This window comes from Sciurus carolinensis, chromosome 13 (genome assembly GCF_902686445.1).
Source record: "Sciurus carolinensis chromosome 13, mSciCar1.2, whole genome shotgun sequence".
Taxonomy (NCBI): domain Eukaryota; kingdom Metazoa; phylum Chordata; class Mammalia; order Rodentia; family Sciuridae; genus Sciurus; species Sciurus carolinensis.
The window spans coordinates 42,607,886-42,630,948 of NC_062225.1; the positions used below are offsets into that span (position 1 = coordinate 42,607,886).

General features: G+C 34.9%; 1 protein-coding gene across 7 annotated transcripts in view; it reads right to left on the reverse strand.

Annotated features, from left to right (window-relative positions):
- Sanbr (SANT and BTB domain regulator of CSR) overlaps positions 1-13,900 on the reverse strand; it is a 50,524-nt gene extending 36,624 nt beyond the window's left edge. For 2 of the 7 annotated variants that reach the window (XM_047523217.1, XM_047523222.1), the window contains exons 1-4: positions 13,761-13,900; positions 9,204-9,362; positions 2,925-3,111; positions 1,973-2,066 (exon numbers count right to left, since the gene is read on the reverse strand). In XM_047523217.1, coding sequence (XP_047379173.1) covers positions 1,973-2,066; positions 2,925-3,111; positions 9,204-9,353 — 431 coding nt within the window. In that variant the 5' untranslated portion in view covers positions 9,354-9,362; positions 13,761-13,900. Of the gene's footprint in view, positions 1-1,972; positions 2,067-2,924; positions 3,112-3,838; positions 3,931-9,203; positions 9,363-12,266; positions 12,350-13,318; positions 13,340-13,760 lie in introns of those variants that run through there. The other 5 variants (XM_047523218.1, XM_047523219.1, XM_047523220.1 and 2 more) reach the window with 5 other exon arrangements.
- Between the last annotated feature and the right edge of the window lie 9,163 nt (positions 13,901-23,063).

A 23,063-nucleotide genomic window follows, 5' to 3' on the forward strand; every position in this document is an offset into this window, starting at 1 on the left:
ACATAACAAAGTTTATAAAAATAATATCAATTCCCAAAGAAAAATTAAGTAATATATTTTAATTATTGTGAGGAACTTAAAAGAGTACTTTTACAAGGTTATGGTTATGCAAAGGAAATAATGATTAAATATTAAAATTTTCATACTTTTGTAAAAGGAAAATTGCTAAAAGTATTCACTGAAGAACCAAATTAAAAATTACCATGGCTTACCTAGTTATTTTTAACAGCAAGAAAGTGTGCTTCTAGGCATTCATGAAATGTAAATTAATAAATGTAGTTAATAGGATTCTTAAGACTATACTGTATTTACATATTTAAAATAATTTAGTAAGCTTAGATAAAGCATCAGAATGTTTGCTTCAATAATTATATATGCTTTTTTTTTTTTTTTTGCGGTACTGGGGATCGAACTCAGGGCCTTGTGCTTAGGAGGTAAGCACTCTACCAGCTGAGCTATCTCCCCAGCCCTATATATGTTTTTAATTTACTTTCTTTGAAAATCATACCACTTAAAAAAAAAAATCAGTGTGATCCAAATCTGCCTTCATGTCATTACAAAGAGAACAGAATAAATAGGAAGAAAACACTGTACTACAACATGAACCTACTGTGTTTAATTGAACTTCACAAATTTGGGTAAAAAAAAAAAGCACATTGTATGTAAAAGTGGGCTAGCTATCAGAAAAAGGATTATAATCAATGCTCTATCAGTCATAAGAATTTTAAAAAATAGCTCCTCCAAAGAATTATGGTCAAAATATAAACAGATAATAACTGTTAAAATTAAACATAAAATTTCTGTGGCTTTTTGTACCACAATATAAAATATTAGATAATTCCAGTATAAAAAAGTACCTGGCAATTTTTTGTACTATACAAAGAAACTTAGTAACTTAAAAAAATCTATGTGGTGTTGTGGCTCAGTGGTAGAGTGCTTGCCTTGCATGCATGAGGCACTGGGCTTGATCCAACCTCAGCATCATACTGTCCACCTACAACTAAAGAATATATATTTAAAAAAATATATATGAATAAACCAATAATCACTGAACTATGCACTTAGAAAGTTTTTTAAAAATTGTGGTAAAATATACATAGCATACACCATTTTATCCACTTTTAGGTGTTTAGTACATTCACACTTGTGTTATCTTCACCACCGACTTTTAAAATTTCTTAAAAAAGTTGAATTTAATGATACATGAATTATGTACTAATGAAGTTGTTATTAAAAATCCATCAAAACTAAAAGTGCATGGGGCTGGGGCTGTAGCTCAGTGGTAGAGAGATTGCCTCGCATGTGTGAGGCACTGGGTTTGATACTCAGTAACATATAAAAATAAGTAAATAAGGATATTAAAAAACCCACTAAAGTGCATGAAAGACATTTCAAGGATGATGAAAATGTTCTGTATCTTGATTTAGGATAGTTTATGGTATACGTATTTGTCAAAACTCAAAAGTAAACATTTACAATACATGCAGTTTATTGTATACAAAACATACAGAACAATATAAAATATCAAAACTTGCAATACATTGAAAAACAGTCTAATATTAAATTTTTATGTAATGAATAATTATAGTCAAATAGTTCTAAAATATACATCTAATTTCTTTAAATAAAGTTGGAGAACTAATGGCATTGAGATTTTTCTTTGGATATTAAAATTTAATTTCCAAAGTTTTATGTTAACAGAAGTTACTTGTAATTTTACAGATAAGAAAATGACTTTTTAAAGATGGCAAATTATAGTTTAATTTATAAATAACAGGAACAAACCATGTTAGGTATTAAGCAATTGTTTATAATTCAACATGTGAACTAAGCTGATTTCAACTGTTTTAGCAATTGTGTAGTGTGAAATTTCTGAATTATGATAACTGATGCATATTATCACTAATCAAGTTTTATAATTTAAAGTTGATATTAATATTAAATCTTAGCTAGCAAATAACCAGCCTCCTACCCTTCAGATTCTTCAGTCTTTCCTCCACCATTACGAGTAGTACAATTTTCACTTTCTGAAGAACAATTCCTTGTGGAAGCTATACTATGTCTTCCTTAAATACAGAAACAGACACATACAAAAGAAAAGGGTGGGGGGTTAGCACTTCTAGCTGCGAATGGATTTTTACTTACTGAATGGTAATACTGTAAATGCATGGTTTCCAAGGCTAGTTAAAGATGGTATTTGCCAGGTGGCATTTTTCATGATAATATTAATATTTTTAAAGGCATACAGAAGAAATAGTACCAAAAAAAGGGTCACAAAATTGCTAAAAAAGGTCACAAAATTACCATGAGGATTTAAAAAAATACTGATGTGATATGTACAAATAGGGGTCAAATGTCTCAAAGCCAACAGCATAGTTTTCTCTTCCTGAAGCAAATTTTTATATCAATACTCTGACTACTGCTATTGAGAGTAACTCAGTACACTCAGAGGATTTCTAATACTAGCTATTTCCAGAAAACACCTCTTCTACCTTACCACTGTATCATTTGAATCTCCTGTTAACTGCAGTAAAAAGTAGATGTAAAAAAAGATTATGTGAGAGACAAGTAAGATCTCTTGGTAGAAAAAAAACAGAAGTAAAACTTATAGGTCAAATTTCTGTAAAATAAAGTAAAAGTATATTCATAGCAAATAATAAATAATGTATGAAATAACTAGCCCAATACACTGGAGTAGAAAATTTTGATATAGTTAAGATTTTATTTTGGACCTAAATGTTTGACCTAAATAGTAACACAAGGTTTTTAAAACATAGCAAGGACAATTATAATTTTTAAACTGTAAGAAAATACAAAAAATAATAGATTTTTAAATGAATGTTTATAATAGCCTTTCAAGAAAATAAACTTCATTGGAATGTATAAAATTCTGTGGAATACTGCATTTTGTTTTAAAATCTTACCTGTTTTGGAAACTGAATCCTGACCAACTGGAGTCTCCTGAAAATCTCCCTGTGTGTCAAGAAGTGAGGTTTTGATATATGTAGCTAAAGTTTCAACAGGACTCTCTCCAGCAGCCATTAAGGGATAATACTGGTTGTCAACAGGTGAGCTTCCACTGCTCTTCAGTTCATCAAACCTTTTTGCACACTGTCATGATATAAAATGAAATAAATAAAACTTAAAAAGATATTTTATTGCCCACCATTTGAAGATATTTTCCTACAATCATTTTTTGTAAGTGAATATTAATCTGTTGGTGACATCTACAAAGTTTACATGTTTCAATACACAAAGGCCTCTAACTTTTTTCTCTTTTAAAATTCAGGGTAGAATTTTTTTTTTAATACGCATTAACCCAAAGGCAAAAAATGTTGACATTCATGTGGAAAAATGAAAACTGTCTTTATTCACCATATTTCTTTTGATATGCATCTATTATCAGTTGAAAATAATAACAATTTAAATACCTGCCTTTTATTCTTACATTAACTGAGTTTCTACTAGGAATAAGACCAAATTCTAACCTTTGATGGAAAGCAAATCAAAGAGTATCTGATTTGTGACACTAGATTTTCTTCAGTAATATAACTGAATATAATGACAGTGAGTTTTATCTTGAATGAAACATTTTGTAGCAACACTTCTTGGCCACCTACTGGGCACAGTTTGCTCCAGAATATTTTACTTAACCCATTAGATGTTCATGAAATCAGTTTAGAAGGTCCAGGTTAGCATTTTGGGAAAAAAAAATACAAGAGTACAATAGATTAGAAAATATCAAGAGTGCATTAAGCATAGTAAGGCTAAGTAGTCCTTCATGAAAATGTTGTTTATATGTGTTTACTAGGTCACAAATATAAAATGCCTTCCTTACTGTAGGTCTTCGTCAAACACTGTTATAGCATCCATTTTTAAATCTCCATCAACATCAATGTGGATGGCAAGTTAGATAGCAGATCAAGTAATCTGGGGGGTGCAAAAGGAGAAAAATATATACTACATATATGTATATATATTAAATGAATAATGTGCATTAGCAATTAGGAAAGTGCAAATCATTCATTTATTATACAAGTATTTAACAAGTACCCACAAGATAACAAGCACTACTAGGTAATGACTGTTTATATGGTTACTCTTACTACAAAGAAATATCTATCCAAAGCTTAGTTCTTTGAAAAGTAAAGTTTTAAAAAAGACTTTTAAAGTGGGTGAACCTCATTAAAAGAGAAGGGGGAGACTAGTAGACTAGAGGAAGAGGACTAGGGTAAGGGAAGTGGGAAGGGAGAGGTGAAATACTGAGGAATGAAATTGACCAAAGTATATTGTGTACATATACAAATATGTAAAAACAAATTCCACTATTATGTATGGTTATAATAGACAAATTAAAATATTTTTTAAAAGCCTTATAAGATTGAAATATCTTAAAAACAACATGTCTGTCTCTTTAAACAAAATCTTAAATTGAATAAAAATAATTATTATGATAAGTGAGAAGCAGAGAAAATATTTTATGTATGCAGACAAAAGAAGTAGAGATGTGCCGGGTGTGGTGGCACATGCCTATAATCCCAGTGGCTCAGGAGGTTGAGGCAGGAGGATCACAATTTGAGGCCAGCCTTAGGAATTTAGTGACACCCTATCTTAAAATTTAAAAAAAGGACTAGGCATGTGGCTCAGCTGTACAGTACCCCTGAGTTCAATCCCTGGTTTAAAAAAAAAAAAAAAAGTAGAGATGAAGTCAGGGCAAAGAAATAACACAAATGCTATAACAGCATTATAAAAATGTACAGGTACAAGTGTACATTTATAGGATCAAAAGAGAAATGTTTTAACTAAATTCATTTTTCTTAAAAAAATGAGATTATTCTGGTAGCTAAGCTTTTAAAACAGGGATTCTTTTGAAATCTTTCAGGTAAAGTTTATAGTCATATTGGAAATGGAATGTAGATTTATCTTGTTTACCAAAGCTTACAGTCATTACTAACACTTAAGAAATTTACAAATTCTTAATATTTGAAATTGATATAAGACTGCATAAAAAAGCTTGTGAACTGTAAATAATTATATCATTAGATACTTTTTTGTGTTTAAGAAAAACAAAAGAATGAAGTTGGACCTCCTAATTCACACCATATTAAAAAATTAACTCAAGACAGATCAAAAGACAAAAAGTCAAAACTATAAATGCTTAGAAGGAAACACAGTTATAAACATTTGTAACATTGGATAAGGTAGTGGTTTCTTAGATATGACACTAAAAGCAAGAGGAACAAATATTACCTAAACTGGATTACTGGATTTCATTAAAATTAAAACTTTTTTTTTTTTTTTTGCGGTGCTGGGGATTGAGCCCAAGGCCTTGTGTTTGAGAGGCAAGCACTCTACCAACTGAGCTATATCCCCAGTCCCTAAAATTAAAAACTTTTAACTCAAGAAAATGAAAAGAAAATCCACAAAGCAGGAGAAAAATATTTCCAAGTCATATATCTGACAAGGGATTTGTATATAGAATATATAAAAAATTCTTACTAGCAAAAATTAAAAATTTAAAACAAGGTCAAAGGATCTAAACAGACATTTCTCTAAAGAATATGTGTAAATGGTTAATAAACACATGAAAAGATGCTCTACATTATTAGTAGTCAGGAAAATACAAATCAAAACCACCACACACGTTAGGATGGCTATAATCAAAGACAGATAATAAAAATGAAAAGATGCAGAGAAATTAGAAGTCTCATCTGTTTTTGGTGGGAATGTAAAATGATACAGTTACTTTGGAAAAACTAGATAAGACTATTTCAGCTAAGCTAAACATTTATCTAAAAATTTTTAAATAATTTATCCTTGTCAGGCGTGGTGGCACATGCCTGTAATCCCAGCGGCTCAGGAAGCTGACACAGAAGAATTGGGAGTTCAAAGTCAGCCTCAGCAACAGCAAGGAGCTAAGCAACTCAGTGAGACTCCATCTCTAAATAAAATACAAAATAGGGTTGTGGTTGTGGCTCAGTGGATGAATATCCCTGAGTTCATCTCCAGTGCCCCACTCCCCCTCCAAAATTTATCTTTTCTTTACTTTCAAAATATCAACACGTCATCTTTGAAATAGAAAAAAAAAAAAAAACTGTGATCCAGGAAATTAAGAGAATGTTCAAGAAAATTAAAAATAACAATTTTCTTGTCTAACAAATACTAATATAATACCAAAATTAAGTGAGTCAACATGAACATGTCAGTGGGTTATTAGATAAAGAGATCAATGATTAGAATAATAGATCTACAGAATTTCAAGCCAGTAATAAAGACTGAAATATTCAATGAACATTGGGACAATTAACTAGTCTTTAGGAAAACAGTTTAAACTCCAATGGAATCAAGATTTAAATGTGGGCTGGGACCGTGGCTCAGTGATAGAGCACTTACCTAGCACGTGTGAGGTACTGGGTTAGATCCTCAATACAACATAAAAATAAATAAAATAAAGGTATGTGTCCATCTACAACTAAAAATATTTTTTAAAAAAGATTTAAATACAAGAAACATAAAAGTAATCAGAAGGGGCTGGGGATCTAGCTTAATACAGTGCTTGCCTAGTATGTACAAGGCCTTGGGTTCAATCCCTAGCACCACCAAAAAAGGGAAAAATAATCAGGAGAACGGAAGGTGAACATGACAACAAAAGCAGACATTAAAATAAAAAGATTCAGATGTTAACTTTTTTTTAAAGTATATATCAGAATAACAATAACTTTATGGGCTGAAAACAAACAGTAAAATAAGACAGATCGTGGGTTAATACACTTACAATACAGAAAACTGTTATTAAATTAGTAACACAACAACAAACTCACAAATAGAAAAAAGACATGGAACAATAAAACATTAATCTTAGCTACTTGGGATGCCCAGGAAGATCATTTAAGCCGAGGAGTTTGTGGCCAGCTTGAGCAACATATCAAGACCTCATTCCAAAATAAAACAAAACAAAACATCTTAAGAAAACATTTATTAAAATTTAAATTATACATTGAGAATGTATAAAATGAGAGTTTTGAAAACACAGAAGAATAATACTGAATAGAGAACGTGTAAGGATCAGGTAGTCAGATGTGTTGACTAGAATATAACATGAATGACTTTCTAGTGGGCAATGACAATATGTAATAAATGCCTTAAAAATGCATGTGCCTTCTGACCTAGAGATTTTGCTTTTGTGATAATCCCTAAGGAAAAGAGAATAAGATATTTGTTACAGTAGTATCACACTAGACCAAAATTGGAAAAAATAGCCTAAATATCCAACAAAAGGAACTGATTTGCTGGGCTTGGTGATGCATGCCTATAATCCTTGGAGGCTAAAGCAAGAGGATCCCAAGTTTGAGGCCAACCTTAGCAACTTAGTGAGATCCTGTATCAAAAAAATAAAAAGGGCTGGAGGGAAGGCTCAGTGGTAAAGCACTTGCTTAGCTTGTGCAAGGCCCTGGGTTCAATCCCTAGTATGGGGGAGGGGTGAGGGGGAAAAAAAGGAGGGGTGGATGTTGGCTTACTAATTAGGATATGGCTCAAACAAAAGAACAATAGCCATTAAATGTTGCAGAAGTCTATTACTGGCATATAAAGATATTTACAATTTGGTAAGTGTTTTTCAAAAAGCAAGTTGTATGCCCACTTTAAGAATTCATACAGGTACAGAAAGAAATTGGGAAGAATATATATAGGTGTCAACAGCTTGCTTTAAGGTAAATTCAGGTTTTTCTGACTACAATTCTTATATTTTGCATGTTGCTTTTGGTGTATGTACTCATTTTCCATTGTGGTGCTATGATTGAACTCAAAATTGTACCAGTCCAGCTAGGTATGTATTCTTTAGTGTTTCATTTAGGAATAAAAAATCATTTAAAAGTTAGTAGTACTAAAAATACTGATTTACATTTAGTTGAATTTTAGTTAAAAAAAATTCCTGAGTAAATTTAAAGATAGTAAACATTAGATGGAATGATAGAACTATTAATTTTCTTAGGTTTGTTAATGATACTATGATTATGTAATAATGTCCTTATTCTAAGGAGATGTATGCCACAATCCATAGGGATGAAGTATCATGATGTCTAAAACATACTTTTGTAAGTTCTAGAAAAAATTATACAAAGAGATCAAGCAAATACCTAGAATTGCTGAGCCTATCTTAAGGAAATCAGAACATTGTACTATTATTTGAACTTTTCTGAAAGTGTGAAGGCATTCATTTTTATTTTAATTAAAAAAAATTTTTTTGTAGATGGACACAATACCTTAATTTTTATTTATTTATTTTTATGTGGTGCTGAGGATTGAACCCAGTACCTCACACATGCTAGGCGAGTGCTTTACCACTGAGTCACAACCCCAGCCCCTGTATGAAGGCATTTATAATAAAAAGTTGGAATAACAGATGAATTCAAGTTTCTCTTGCTTCAAAACCTAATGTAAAAATCCAAAAGTTAATATATAAATTAGGAAGTGATGATATACATGAAAAAATAAATTCCCTCATGATTTCACAAAGACCTAAACATAGCTGAGAGCAAGTAATCTCAGTGGGGCTGGCTTTCTCAGTTTGTTAGAGCATAGGACGAAACTTCATTCATTCACTGATTTGACACCTATATTTGAGTGTGTTTGATGGGCCAGGCAGTGAGTAATATGCTTAAAATCTATTAGAGAAAATTATTGTCATTTCCACTTGTATAATTCTATGTATTCCTTTTGGCAACAAAAATTCTGAGGTGCTTTGCAAACTAGTGTTAATGGATGAATTATAAAAATATGTGTTCCCTCTAAGAATTTTTACATTTTAAGTTTAGATTTTGAGGATAACATTAATAAAATCATCTAGATTATCAAGATGACAGAATATTTCAGGGCCTATTTACTTTTCTGTTGACAATTAAATTGGTACCAAGAAATATTTTAATTGTCTGTGGTAAAAGGGGGAAAAAAGAAAAGGTAGGGAAGGAACTTGGCATTGGAGAGATGCAAGTAAAGGCAAATAATGTCTTGATGTAACCTAAGGCTTCCTAGTAGGTTAAAGAGAAAAGTGGGTTAATATATAATTTTCACAGCTTATATCTAGTCAATCATATAAATATGTACATACAGTGTTTATATCTGCATATGCATATATAAAATGATTTAAATTGCTCAATTTTTCCTTTTTTTTTTTTTTCGGAGACATCTGGGGGAATGTTGTTTACCTCTTTGGGTGTTAATCCAGGTACAAGTCTTGCCACAGTTTCCCAGTTGATGGTCTGAGGGATTCCAATTAATGGATAAAGGATCATGTCCAATACCATTTGGTTGTTATTGTTCAGGAAATTGTTGTTTTCTGAATATCCACGACTCATCTTTTGGAACTAGGGATAGGGAGGACAAAGAGTTTTATTTATATCTGAAATTCGTATGTTTTCATAAAATTATAAATCAGTTATAATGCATTCCTAAAAATTATCTAGCTGTGTGTAGTAGTGCACACCTATAATCCCAGGTATTCAGAAGCCTGAGTCAAGAGGATCACAAGTTTGGGGTCAATCTGGGCATCTTGGTGAGACTGTCTCAAATACAAAAATAAAAGGGACTAGAGATGTAGGTTGGTGGAACAGCTCCTTTGGATTCAATTCCTAGTACCACAAAGCAAACAAAAAACCCAAAAACAAACAAATTAAAAAACTGCTATTATATAAAGGAAAAATAAAATTTACCTAAAATAAACCCAGAATATTCAGCCCAAATCTCTTCAAATGCAAAAACATCTGAATATTATGACTTTATAAATGGATATATAGGATGAGCAGATCGATAAATATGCAATAAAAAGCATAACAAAATATTAATGGTAGAATCTAGGTGGTGAATTTGTGTGTGTTTATGACAAAATTCTTTTAGACTCTGCTGTATATTCAAATTTTTTCACAATACACTGCTGGGAGAAAAATGGAATATGAAATTTATCTTCTTAAAAAGATCTGTACGTATGCCTGAATTATACTCTAATTAGCAAACCATAGATAATAAAACTAAACTAAAAATCTCAAACACAGCAACAAGTTGTTTATTAAGAATTATAATTTCAGGGCTGGGGAGATAGCTCAGCTGGTAGAGTGCTTGCCTCGAAAGCACAAGGTCCTGAGTTCGATCCCCAGTACTGCCAAAAAAAAAAAAAAAAAAAAAAGAATTATAATTTCATTCTATTCCTAAGCAATATTCCCTTATTTTTTTCTGTGACTAAATATTCATTCTACAAAAGATGAAGGCTAAGTAATTGAATTTTTTTCTTATGTAATAAAAAGAAACTTAAAAGTTAATCTTACAATTTAGGTTAAGTATAATAGTCATTGTGCCCTGTGGTTATTAGTTAAAAATGGTAGAGATATTATATCAACAAATGTAATTAGTACTACATGTTTGAAACAACTTTTTTTTGGAAAATTCTTCATCCTCTGTGTCTTCTGAAGCAAAGTGACAACTGGCCTGGATAAGGTTTAATTCTTACACACACACATATACACATACACTACCACTTGTACAAGTGGCCAATAACTCCCTCAAACATACTCACTCCTACAGAGTGGAGGCTTCCCAGGGTTCCTATCCATCTCTTTTCCATCATAACCTCTACTTAACCCAGGAGACCTTGAAGAACATATCTAGAGCACTCTATCTAAATCAAGGGTGTCCAAGTCCTTCAGACAATAATATCACCAAGTATTCTCATGCTGTACAAGGCTTTCCACATGGATGTAATTCAACAAACATTTAGTGAGCCCACCTCTGACATGTATTAGATATAAAAGTCTCTTCTATGACCATGCCATATGGTCCCTGTCCTCAAGGAGCTTATGCTTTGGCAATAGATCCTAGCAGAAAAGCATATTTTAAACATCATATTATTTTGTATAAGAACCAGCAGACGGGAACCATGGAACAGGCAGAGGAGAAACACATTACAGCTGTTATCTACTATGAGCCCTGGAACTGTGCTAAGTCTTTTTCATGTTATTTTAATAAATCCTCATGCCTATAAAAGAGGTTTTTTCTAATTTTATAAGATTAGAAACAGGTTCAGAGTTTAGTGATTTGTACAAGGTCACAGAGCTTATAAGATGCACAGTAAGGACTCAACCTCAGGTAAAACTGACTCTCAAATCCATGTTCTTTCCAGTCTATAAAAGAGGGGAGGCACTAGGTTGGAAATGATGATGTTTAGGATAAGGAGGTAAAGAAGCAAATTCATTTGAAGTTAATTATGTTTCAATTAAAGAACTTTGAAAGCTTTTTCTTGTGAGGTGAATGAGGGGAAAGACTGTGGTTTTGGAAACAAAAAAAAGCTACCCATTCAAACATTTTAAGAACTTTTTAATGTTAAAGTGTTTAAGTCACTTATTTTATTCAAACATTTACTAAGGAGAGGGGCTCAGTGGTGAATGCTTGCAATCCTAGTAACTTGGGAGGCTAAGGCAGGAGAACTATAAGTTTGAGATCAGCCTGGGCAATTTAGTGAAAGCTTGTCTCAAAATTAAAAATAATAAAGAGCTGGAGATGTAACTCAATAATAAAATGGTCCTGGGTTATGCCCAGTTTAAAAAAAAATCAATCAATAAAATAAAAATACTACTAAGCCCCCAGTAGGTGTCAGGCACTATATCTGAACTTGGATCATAAATTTACAGATGAAAACGACAAAGATCTATGGCTAGTCATACCTATGACTTAACTGACACAGGATTCTGGTTTGGAAATACAATCTCCGAATATCAGCTAAAATTTCTATGGGAAAATATAGCCTATTTTAGGATAGGTTATATTTTAGTACAAAGCAAAGCTCCATTAACAGACCAATACAGTGGAAAAAGCAGCATACAGAAGAGTCTGAAGCTCTGAATTGAGTTCTAGCACTAACACAATGCCAGTCAAGGTATGTTATTGAATCTTGTTGAACTGCAGCTCTAAAATTAGGTGATGAAAACACCTCCTGCGGTGTGGAGAGAATCAAAGAGCTTGTTTTGTGAAGGAACTGTGAAGATAAAAGTACCTAACAAATGAGATGCAGCATACAATAACAGCACCTACTTCCTAGGATTGTGTTCACAGGTGTTGGATTTCCAATGTAACTATGACTAATACTGTGTATGACTAGTACTATGTAACTGGTATAAGATATCAGGTGGCAGGCATCATAGCTATCCTATATGTATTTAAGTGAACATTAAAAAGAAACATGCAAAGAAAAATATTAATCTTCCTACCAACCAGAGATGTACCTTATTGAAGGGCCAGTATCATGTAGTGATTATGAGTGTAGATTTTGGAGTCAAATTGTTCGAGTTTGCATCCTGGATCTACCATTTAAGATATTATCTGGTTCAGATAATTTCTGTGCCTTAATTTCCACATCTCTAAAACAAAGAAGACAATAATAGCTAGCTCATATATACTTTCGATGGAAAGTACTACCTGGCACACAGTGAGGACTATATGTTTGTAATAGCAGGATTACTATTTCTGAGATCCTTGGATTAAACAGATACATAAAGATTAATATGAGGGATAAAAGGAGAGACAGTAATATCCCAATGAAGTAAATTGAGTTGTAGATGTTTATTCAGTTTTACCACTTCTAGTAGTGCAACCTGGGGCTTCAACTGCCTTAGTTATGTGAAAAACAACAGCTACCTTTAGGATTATCCTGAGAAATAACACTGTGAAGCAGTAGCACACCATTTCGCATAAAAAATGTGTGAAGTGATTTACTGCTACCATTATGTTCCCCCTTCCTACTTTGTCCACTATTAACATAAAAATTTTCCAAGAATTAATAACTGAGTGTGACAATAAAAGTTAAATTACCCTACTACTAAATCCACTCCCATTCATAAAATATCAAATTTTTTAAAACGTTTAAAGTAAGACGTCATACCACAAATAGAAATTCTATGCAATAGTTTACACTATTTAAAGAGCATTCCCCACAGCTCCTCCCTTATTCCCATATCTTGGTTTATGTATATATTAGACTTAATCTACCACATAGAGGTCCATGACAAGCATCTAATTTTTTTCTTTTTTCAAACAGAAAAGGTTCTTGTAGACAGAGAATTTCCCCCGCTAGGCAGTGGCAAGACGGCAAGAGGGCCAGTGGGGTAGGTCCAAGACCTTTGGTGTAACAGAGAGGGGAGGTAACAGAGTCACCCAGGACCAGAGAGAAGCCTACAGCCGGATTTCCTGACCCCTGAGCACGAACGAGTCGGCTTTGCTCCTGAGAAAGTAAAATCACATCCCACACCCAGGATCAGTGGGTCAAAGCCCTTCAAACCTCGGGCCTGGAGGCTCCCAGCGTGGCGTGTCCTCGGGGCAACCCCAGGACCCTCGAGATTCGGCCCCACCCGGTTTGGGCGCAGTCTCGGTGGTGGGGTGAGTGAAAGGCAGACAAAGGCGCCGGGTAGCGGGGCGAGGCGGGGACAGACGCGGGACAGAAACGGGGGCTCCCGAAGATGGGGCTCCCTCAGCCGCTGCGCGGGCGGGATTCGCTGCAGGGAAGGGAGCAGGCGGGTGGCGGGAGCCTGGTCCGCTGGCTGCCGGGGGCGCGGCGGGCAGCGCGTGAGGGCGTTCGGGTGCGTTTGGGCGAGCGGGGATCCGGCCCAGCTCACCCCGCCGGGGTGGGGGCAGCAGCGGTGCCCGCTGGCGGCGAGCGGTACCGCCCTTCGCTCTACTTTCTGCTCCCGGCGGGCGCCTGAGCCCTTCGGCGTCTCGCTCACCTCCACAGGCCCGCAGCAACCCTCGCCGCGACTCTGTCACCTGCAGTGGCTGGTGCCGCCCGCGCTCGCGCCAAGAGGCCCCTACGACCCAGCCCGCAACCCGGACCGCGTCGCCCACACGCACCGCCCCTGCCCGCTCGCAGGTTACCGCCCGGCACCACCACCGAGAGGTGGGGGCCCAATGATGCTCGGCCAATCGTGGGCCAGCGCCGCGGCGGCGGAGCCAATGAGCGACGAGCTCCTGAGGGGCTGGAGACGCGGCGGCGTCGGTGGCGGGCAGCTTCTAGTCTTACCCTTCCCCCTCTGCATTTTGCTCCCCTGCTTGTCGCAGTGCAGCGTCCCCACCCTCCCAGCGTCTTGTCTCTTAGCAACCAGGTCCTTGGAGCTTCGTCTTAGGTGACCAAAACCTAGTCTAGAAGAAAGAGGGATATTTGGGAGATAAAGGAACTCGAATTAAAAGAATGAGTGAAATGGTTTACGGTGCCGGTCATTTTGGTATATCTGCTTAGGTAACATGGACACCGAGGGTATCCTGTGTGTAGCACAGCTCTGAATTATAAATTTGGTTTTCATACATTAATAGATTTGGCAAGGTTGTGTTACTATGGTGAATACCACTACTGGAAATCTAGTAAAATGTACAAGGCTCAGTATTATAGGGAAAATTCATTTGAAATGTGTCTGTTCTGTGAAGCCAAGTTTGTTAGCCCAGAAAGGATGGAAAAAGTAAAACCTTATCTAAATAAATACTGTACTGATATCTGATGATTAAATAGAGATTAAGTGGGTCACTATACAGAATGACAGTTTTCTTAAAATTGTATCACCTGTGACTTTCTGAAAATCTTTTATTATTTTTCTTCCACAAATACATTAAAGTTAGACAAAGTTTGTACCACAGAGATACTAGGTTAGATAAATGCTTAAAGAGAAACTACTTGCTATTTACTTCCTTTCTTCTTTCACATAGGTTGGTACTTAATTATGATGGTGTTAAACCATTAGGACGAGAACAATCCGTAATGGATTATAGATATATGTATTGGGGAAAATGTCAACTGTGTTAACTTGAAAGGCCAATTAACAAGCTTATAGCTTTGAGGGAAGTGGTTCAGAGAAAGAATGTGTGTTGGCTGCCTCTTTTTGCAAAAGCAAGATTCAACCAAAAGAGATACTAATTAAGAATTAACCAGTTTACAAACAGATTGAAGAAAATAGAGCTATCCTGCTGGAGCCCCTGTTGTCCATACACATACTATTTAGCATCTCTGAGTGGTCAGTTTGGATACTTAGTATCTGAAACATTTTCTCATCACTCATCCTTTCTAGGACAACATATTTACAGAATGACAGAGCTAGAAAGGATCCTTGAGAGATCAACTTCTTCAGTCTTTTCAGTTTAAAGCTTAAACGTGGATAAAGGTAAGCAGCTTATCCAAGATTAAATGTCTAACTCATTAGGTTCAGTTACCTTTGGCCAAAGGAGAATTTTGGCTTTATACAGATGTTTCTTCTTGGGCAATTTCATCTAAGGCTTCCACTCAATTCCCCTTCCTCCCCAACTGTAATCCTTTTGTATGCATAAGATCATTTATGCCTCTATTGATTTTAGTACAATCTAAGTTGTTTAAATAAGGAGACCCCCGCAACACAGCATCTGAAACAATAAAAGTTCATTTCTTTCAAATTATAGTAGAGGTGGGTAATCCAGGATTGGTGGGACTGGTTTGTCATTTTTGACACACAGTTTTCATCTCAGCATCTAAATGGTTAAGGAACTCTTACTTCTACTTCCTCCCCTGCAGAAGGAATGCAGGGACAGGGCAAGAGAAATACATAACCCAGTACTTAAAAAAAAAAAAAAATATATATATATATATATATATATATATATACACGTTTTAGTTGTCAATGGACCTTTATTTATTTATATGTGGTGCTGAGGATCGAACTCAGTGCCTCACACATGTTAGGCATGCGCTCTTCCACTGAGTCACAACCCCAGCCCTAAAAATACTTTTTAATTGACAAAAATTGTATATATTTATGGTATACAACATACTGTTGTCAAATATATAACCATTGTAGAATGGCAAAAATCAAGCTAATGTGTATACTGACTCACATACTTATTTGTGCATTATTATTTACATATTTATTGTGAAGAATACTTAAAATATACTCTTAGCAATATTTAACTGTATAATATAGTTATTAACTATAGTTACCATGTTGTTCAATACCTAATTGAAATTTTGTATCCTTTGACTAACATCTCCCCAATTCTGCACCACCCCCAGCCCCTGGTAACTATCATTTTACTCTTTGCATTTGATTTTGGATTTCACTTATGAGATCATGCAGTATTTGTCTTTCTGTGCCTGCCTTATTTCACTTAGCTTAATGTTCTCCAGGTTCATCCATGTTGTCATAAATGACAGGATTTTCTTCTTTTTTATTTTTAAAATATTTTCTAGTTGTGGATGGACACAATTATTTATTTTTATGTGGTACTGAGGATCGAACCCATTGCCTCACACTTGCTAGGGGTGTGCTCTACCACTGAGCCACAACCCTAGCCCCAATTTTATTTTTTAAAGACTGTATAGTTTTCCATCTTGTATCCATACCACATTTTCTTTATTCATCCATTGATGAACACTTGGGCTGATTCTTTATCTTGGCTACTGTGAATAATGCTGCAATGAACATGGGATTGAAGACATCTCTTTGACATTGTTTTCGTTTGCTTGGGATATATACACAGTAGAGGGATTGCTGGATTGTATGACAGCTTTATTTTTAATATTTTGAGAAACCTCCATAAATTTCCATAATGGATATACTAATTTACATTCCCACTAAGAGTATGCAAGGGAACCTTTTTCTCTACATCCTTGCCAACAATTATCACCTTTGCTTTTTTGTGTTTTAATGGTATCCATTCTAATAGGTGTGAGGCAGTATCTCAACACTTTTTTTGGTAGCAGGGATTGAACCCAGAGGTGCTTCACTACTGAGCTATGCTCCCACCACTTTTATTTTTTATTTTGAGACAGGGTCTTTCTAAATTACTGAGATGAGCCTTGAGTTTGCAATGCTTCTGCCTCAGTCTCCTGCATAGCTGGGATTGTGCCTTGTGCCTTTGATTTCCCTGATAATTAGATGTTGGGCATTTTTTCATATACTTGTTATATGCTTCAGTACTTTTAAGGGCATGATCCAGAAGTCATATCCATCATCACTTCCCCTTATATCCCATTAGAACTTAACTGTGAAGGAGGTGGCTAGAAAATGTAAACTGTGAGCATCTGGGAGTTCTACTTATAAATTCTGAAGTGTGACTATTGGTAGTCAATTAGTTTCTACACCAATAATTCCATCTCAGGGATAAGCTACACAGACCTAGATTATTGACTCCAATAAACAAATTATTTTTAAAACTTTTTTTTTTTTTTCGGTGCTGGGGATTGAACCCAGGGCCTTGTGCTTGTGAGGCAAGCACTCTATCAAATGAACTGTATCCCCAGCCCCTTAAAACATTTTTAGCTATGGTAAATGTGAAACTAAAAAGAAACTCCCATTTGTATTGAAAAAAGCCCATTTTATATTCATAAATAAAAGGCAATAAAAATAAATGCAAATGCCTTTGGGACTCCAGCTATGAACAAACATTGTCAGAGAACAAAATTTTATTTTTTTTTCCTCCATACACAGCAAAAGGTTGTACAAAACCAAAAAGAATGTGGGAAAGTAAAAGAAAGGTATTTACATATTTCTTTCATTTGCATCAAGGTCTCTAAAAAATTAAAGGGTGTTATGTTGGGGACCATGTTCATTTCCCATGTGTTTCTGATGGTCATATTTGAGTGGGGAGTTTTTTTTACTACCCAAAAATGGAGGCCCCAATTTATAATACCACTTGAGATTCCAAGTGTTGAGAATACAAGTCCTCCATAATGTCATCACACATGTGTGTGGTAGAAATGCCCAACATTGCAGAATCCTGACTGCTTATTGCATAACAGTATTTACCCCCTTGTCTTTTAGTACCTGTACTGGAAAACAGAGAGAATCTCCCATTCTTTGAATAGAGTAGTACTCAAGAATGTTCCTGTTCCCAATATTTTTTCACTTGATCCCATTAGCAGGAGTCCTTAGCGTCTAATTCAAAACCACATATTGATAACATGGTTATTAACAAATGGCTAGTAACAAGAGTTAATATATACTGAGTCCTTACTATACGCCAGGTGCTCTGCCAAGTGCATGAAAAACAGAATTCTTTAGTCCTCTCAACAACTCAGTGAAGTAGTTATGATTTTTATGTTAATTTTGTAGATGAGGAAAGTGAGGTTCAGAGGATAAGTTGTCTCAGAAAACTAACTAGGAATGTAGAAGAGCTGGAACTTAAACATAAGGTTTGACCCCACATTTAAAAATTTTGATCAGAAGTGAAATATTCCATCCTTGAAAATACACAGATTCCTCTAATTGGTATTCACAATAATTTTTATTAGTTTGGTAGGCATCTTACTTAATCTTCTCATCTTCCAGTCCTAGAAATGTATGAAAGAATTTGATCCATTTTCAACTTATAGAATATTAAGTTTCAAGTGGAAAATGTGTTAACCATTCATATTAAGATTTTCATTTTGGTTGTTTTTTAAGTTTGCATTTTAACATAAAAATGGAAAAACACATTTAATCATTTAATAAAGTGGTTGAGAAGTGGATTTTTCCCATTAATTATGAGTTTGGTTGCTATGTATCACACATGGTTGACTAATTTTCAAAGAGTTTTAAAGACTATTATTATAGATTACAAAATATACTCAAAACTACATTATAAATGTATCTGCCTTTCCTCTCATGAGTCAGAAAGCACTTAATTATCTTCCTAGGTCTTAAAGCAGAAGTTTTCAAATGCTTATTTCAATTTAAGGCCCTGTGAAGATGTGTGGTAAAATGAGAAAAATAAATGAAATTGTCATTTCATTGGTTTATTAAGTTTGCTAATACTTTTTTCATGGAATGATACCTTTTCTACTTTCTAGTATTAATATCCTTCATTCCTTATTTCTCCTCATATCTCCTTGAGAATATATTTCCTAATTTCAAACTAAGGATTTGTTTTTAGAAAGTAAATACCTTTAGTAGTTAAAAAACCCTGAGCATCCAAAGAAATATAACCACTAAATATTATTGATTTCTCAAAAGGTTAAATTTGTAACAATTGGCTATTAAGAGTCTGGAAATTGGAGGGAACCTCTACTTCTGGTAGAGCACTATATGTGAGACTCTCTTGGTTAACAAGACAGAGCTGGGCTGAGACATACACATTCAAGCACTGTTGATCACCGAGGTAGTCCAGGAGAGGGGCAAAAGCCAATCAGAACTGATGAGCTGGAAAACTAGGCAGATGGAGGAATGTGGGTTCCTTGAGGGTAGACACCCTTACAAGCAGCCTAGCTGTCAGTACACAGAGTTTTAGGCTAGCAAATAAAGTGGGGGGAACGTGATCCTGGCTTCCCACTCTTATGTAAGCTCTCCAAGGGAGGCCTAACATGGTTCCAAAATGGTGATACTCCCACACTATTTACCGGCGGGGACAGTAGCAAATCCTCTATGGAGTCAAGCATTCCCCAGTATTGGCCTGCAGAATTCACATATATTAGCAAGCAAAGAACTCTAAATATCACTATATATGTGAAGAGGCCAGATACTGAGAGCCAGCCAAAATAACAAACATTTTACTCTCAAGGATTTGCAGATACTGGAACTCTTGGAGACAAAACATGGTGTGCTTAAATAAAGGGTGCAATAAAGTAACCGGAATGAACAGGAGATTAAAAAGACTAATTCTAGATAAAACATAATCATTGAAATATAATTATTAAAATTTAAAGTATGGGTATTAAAATGTAATTATGGGAAATTTAAAAAAACCTCAGTGAGTTAAATGAATAGACACAGCTCAGTGAACAGGCAAATATACATTAAATAAGTACTCAGAATGGAACACAAAGAGATGAAAATTAAGAAAGAGACTGGGAAGACAGAATGAGGTCTAATATAGGTCTAATTTTTTTTTTTTTTGGGGCACTGGATTGAACTCAGGGGCACTTAACCACTGAGCCCACATTCCCAGCCCTGTTTTGTATTTTATTTAGAGACAGGGTTTCACTGAGTTGATTAGCACCTCGCTGTTACTGAGGTTGGCTTTGAACTCTTGATCCTCCTGCCTCAGCCTCCTCAGCCGCTGGGATTACAGGCATGCCACCACACCCGGCCTAATATAGGTCTAATTTTAAGTTTTCAAAAGAACATACAGAATGAATATAATGGTTGTGAAGCTTCCTGAATTTATTAGAAAGATGAATCTAAAAATTCGTAGATCTTGGAAGCAAATGCATTAGAAACAGAATAGGTAAAATGAAATCACTGGAGGCAAAGTATCAATTCTAATTAGTCCGTCTAAAAGGAATGCTTTCAAATTCACAATAGCCAGGTTAGGGTTACTGAACCAGCTTAGGTGTCCTGTCAGCAGATGAATGGATAAAGAAAATGTGGTAAATAGATAAAATGAAGTTTTACTCAGCTAAAAAGAAGAGTGAAATTATGTCATTTGCAGGAAAATGGATGGAACTGGAAAAATCAGGTTAAGTAAAAGAAGCCAGTCTCAGAAAGTCGAGTCTATGTTTTCTCTTATATGTGGAAGCTAGAGAGAAAAAAGGAAAGAAACAAAAAAACCAAAAAACCAAAAAACCAAAAAAAGTGGAGGAGAATGGATTTCATAAAAATAGAAGGGAAACCAGCAAAGTAGAGGAATAAGGTTAGTGGGAGTAATGGGAGGGCGGAGAGGAGGAAGAGGTGCAGGACTGGGATATAATTGACCAAATTATGTTATGTGCAGGGATGAACATATCAAAATGAATCCTGCTATTATGTATAATTATAATGTGCCAATAAGAAATAAAAAAATAAAGGGAATGTTCCCTATATGACTTTGCCTTTTTTCCATGGGGCTTATTTTCAAACTGAAGCCTACCTATTCACTTTTTTTTTTTTTTTCTTTTCTTTTTGTGGTGCTGGGGATTGAACCCAGGGCTTTGTGCTTCCTATTTACTTTAAATTAAAACTTCTTCAGTGTACTGGATTATGAATATATTGAAATCAAGTTTAAATGATCAAAAATATACAGTTTGATTTTTTTTACATATTTTAATCTTAACTTTTTAAATCTACTAATAGTACAAACGACAAAACATGACACTGGTGCATTAGTTATGAATGTTTAGAGAACTGGTGAATACTATAGCTTGTAGTTGTGAAGTAAAGCTATTATTTTACATCATACTGATATCATTTATCATTCTTAGTTGTAATTTCATAATGACATCCATATATTCTTTCAGAATGAAATATTTTGGCCCTAATGACAGTATTAGGAAAAGATGACTACTTTGATTTATCTGTACTTTCGATAAATGAGAGGTTAAACTATGCCAGGTACAGCTTTCAAGTGCTGGGGATACAGAAGGAGGCAAAACAATATATGCTACAAAAAAAAAAAAAAAAAAAAAAAAAAAAAAAAAAAGGATGAAAAGGGAATGATGCAGAGAGAGAAGGAAAAAGGTGCAGTTTAAAACAGGTAACATGGAGAACTCACTGACATGACTCTTAATAAATGACTAGAAAAGTGCAGAAGGCTGTAATGGTGTCTGGCCAAATAATATTCCAGATCTAAGAAAAAATCTTGAAGGTCCTAGGTTGGAAATGTGCCGTGTGGGTTAAGAGATAATATCTAAAATGGATAAATCAAGAAATAGCAGGATAAGGGTATTATTTAGAAATAAGGTAAATACTGAAGAATGAGTGAAAATTTAAATGTGGTTGCTTCTTAGCTCAGGACTCTGCAGAGTGTCTGGGAACCTGCTGTATTTCCTTGTATGCTTTTCTTTTTTATCACCAACTGACTTTTTAAACCATATGATTGTACTGTTTTGATATTTACAAATATAATATCTGAATAAAGCATATATAGGAAGAATTAAGACAAATTTTCAAATAGGAAAACATTAAAGATAAACAACCATAACAGTCAAAAACTAAGTGATACTAACACTGTTGAGTAAGGCTAGGAGCTATAGAGGCAAGTGTCTAGGGGATCAATTAGTATAATCTTTGTGTTGTTCTAAAACTTCAATATTGATAACTTTAAATACTGGCAGAGAAAAATACACATAACTAAGAATTAGCAGTAACCATTACAAATAAAAATAGTGCATACAACTTGCAAACATAGAGAAGAAAATTATCTAACAAAGTTGGGAAATAAAAGAAGCAAGACTGGTGCAATGGTATATGCCTATAGTATGCCTATAATCCCTAGCTGCTTGGGAGGCTGAAGTAGAAAATTCAGAAGTTAGAAGCCAGCATGGGAAACTTAGACCCTGTCTCAAAATAAAATAATATTAAAAAGCTGGGGATCTAGGTCAGTGGTAGAGTGCTTGCTTAGCATGCCTACCTTCAATCCTACCTTCTTTTTTTTTACTGAAAAAAAGAAAAGTATGATGTCCCCAAAAGCGCATGTGTGAGACAATGTAATAAAGTTTAAAAGCAAAATGTTTGAGTTATGAGAGCCTTATTCTAAATAGTGCATTATTTCTCTAAAGGGATTAACTGGGTGGTAACTGTAGGCAGGTAGGATGTGGGTGGAAGAGGTGAGGCATGGGGGATGAGTCTTGGGTATATATTTTGTTCTTGGTGAGAGCTCTGCTTTCTGGCACCATGTCCCCAGCTGCTTTCCTCTGCCACACTCTTCTGCCATGATGTTCTGCCTCACCTCAGGCCCTGAGGAATGGAGTCAGCTATCTATGAACTAAGACCTCTGAAACTGTGAGTGCCAAATAAACTTTTCCTCTGTGACATTATTCTTGTCAGGGCTTTTGGTCACAACAGCAAAAAAGCTGACTAAAACAGAAATTAGTACTGGGAATGGGGCTGTTGCTGTGACTAACCTGACCATGTGGTTTATAAGCTTTTGGGCTTTTTGGCATTTGTGGGAGGAATTTTAGAAAGTTTAGTGATGCAAGCTGGAAAAGCATCAGAATGTTAAGTGGAACTTAATGGGAAATTCTGGTGGAGTTCAAAAGACAAGAATGCTAATAGGACTGTGGATAGTAAAGACTGGGCTCATGAGGTTTTGGAGGCTATTAAGGGCACTACTGGAAATTGGACTAGAGGTCATTCATGTTATATTCTGGCTAAGAAGTTGTCTGTGCTTTCCCATGTCTTAAG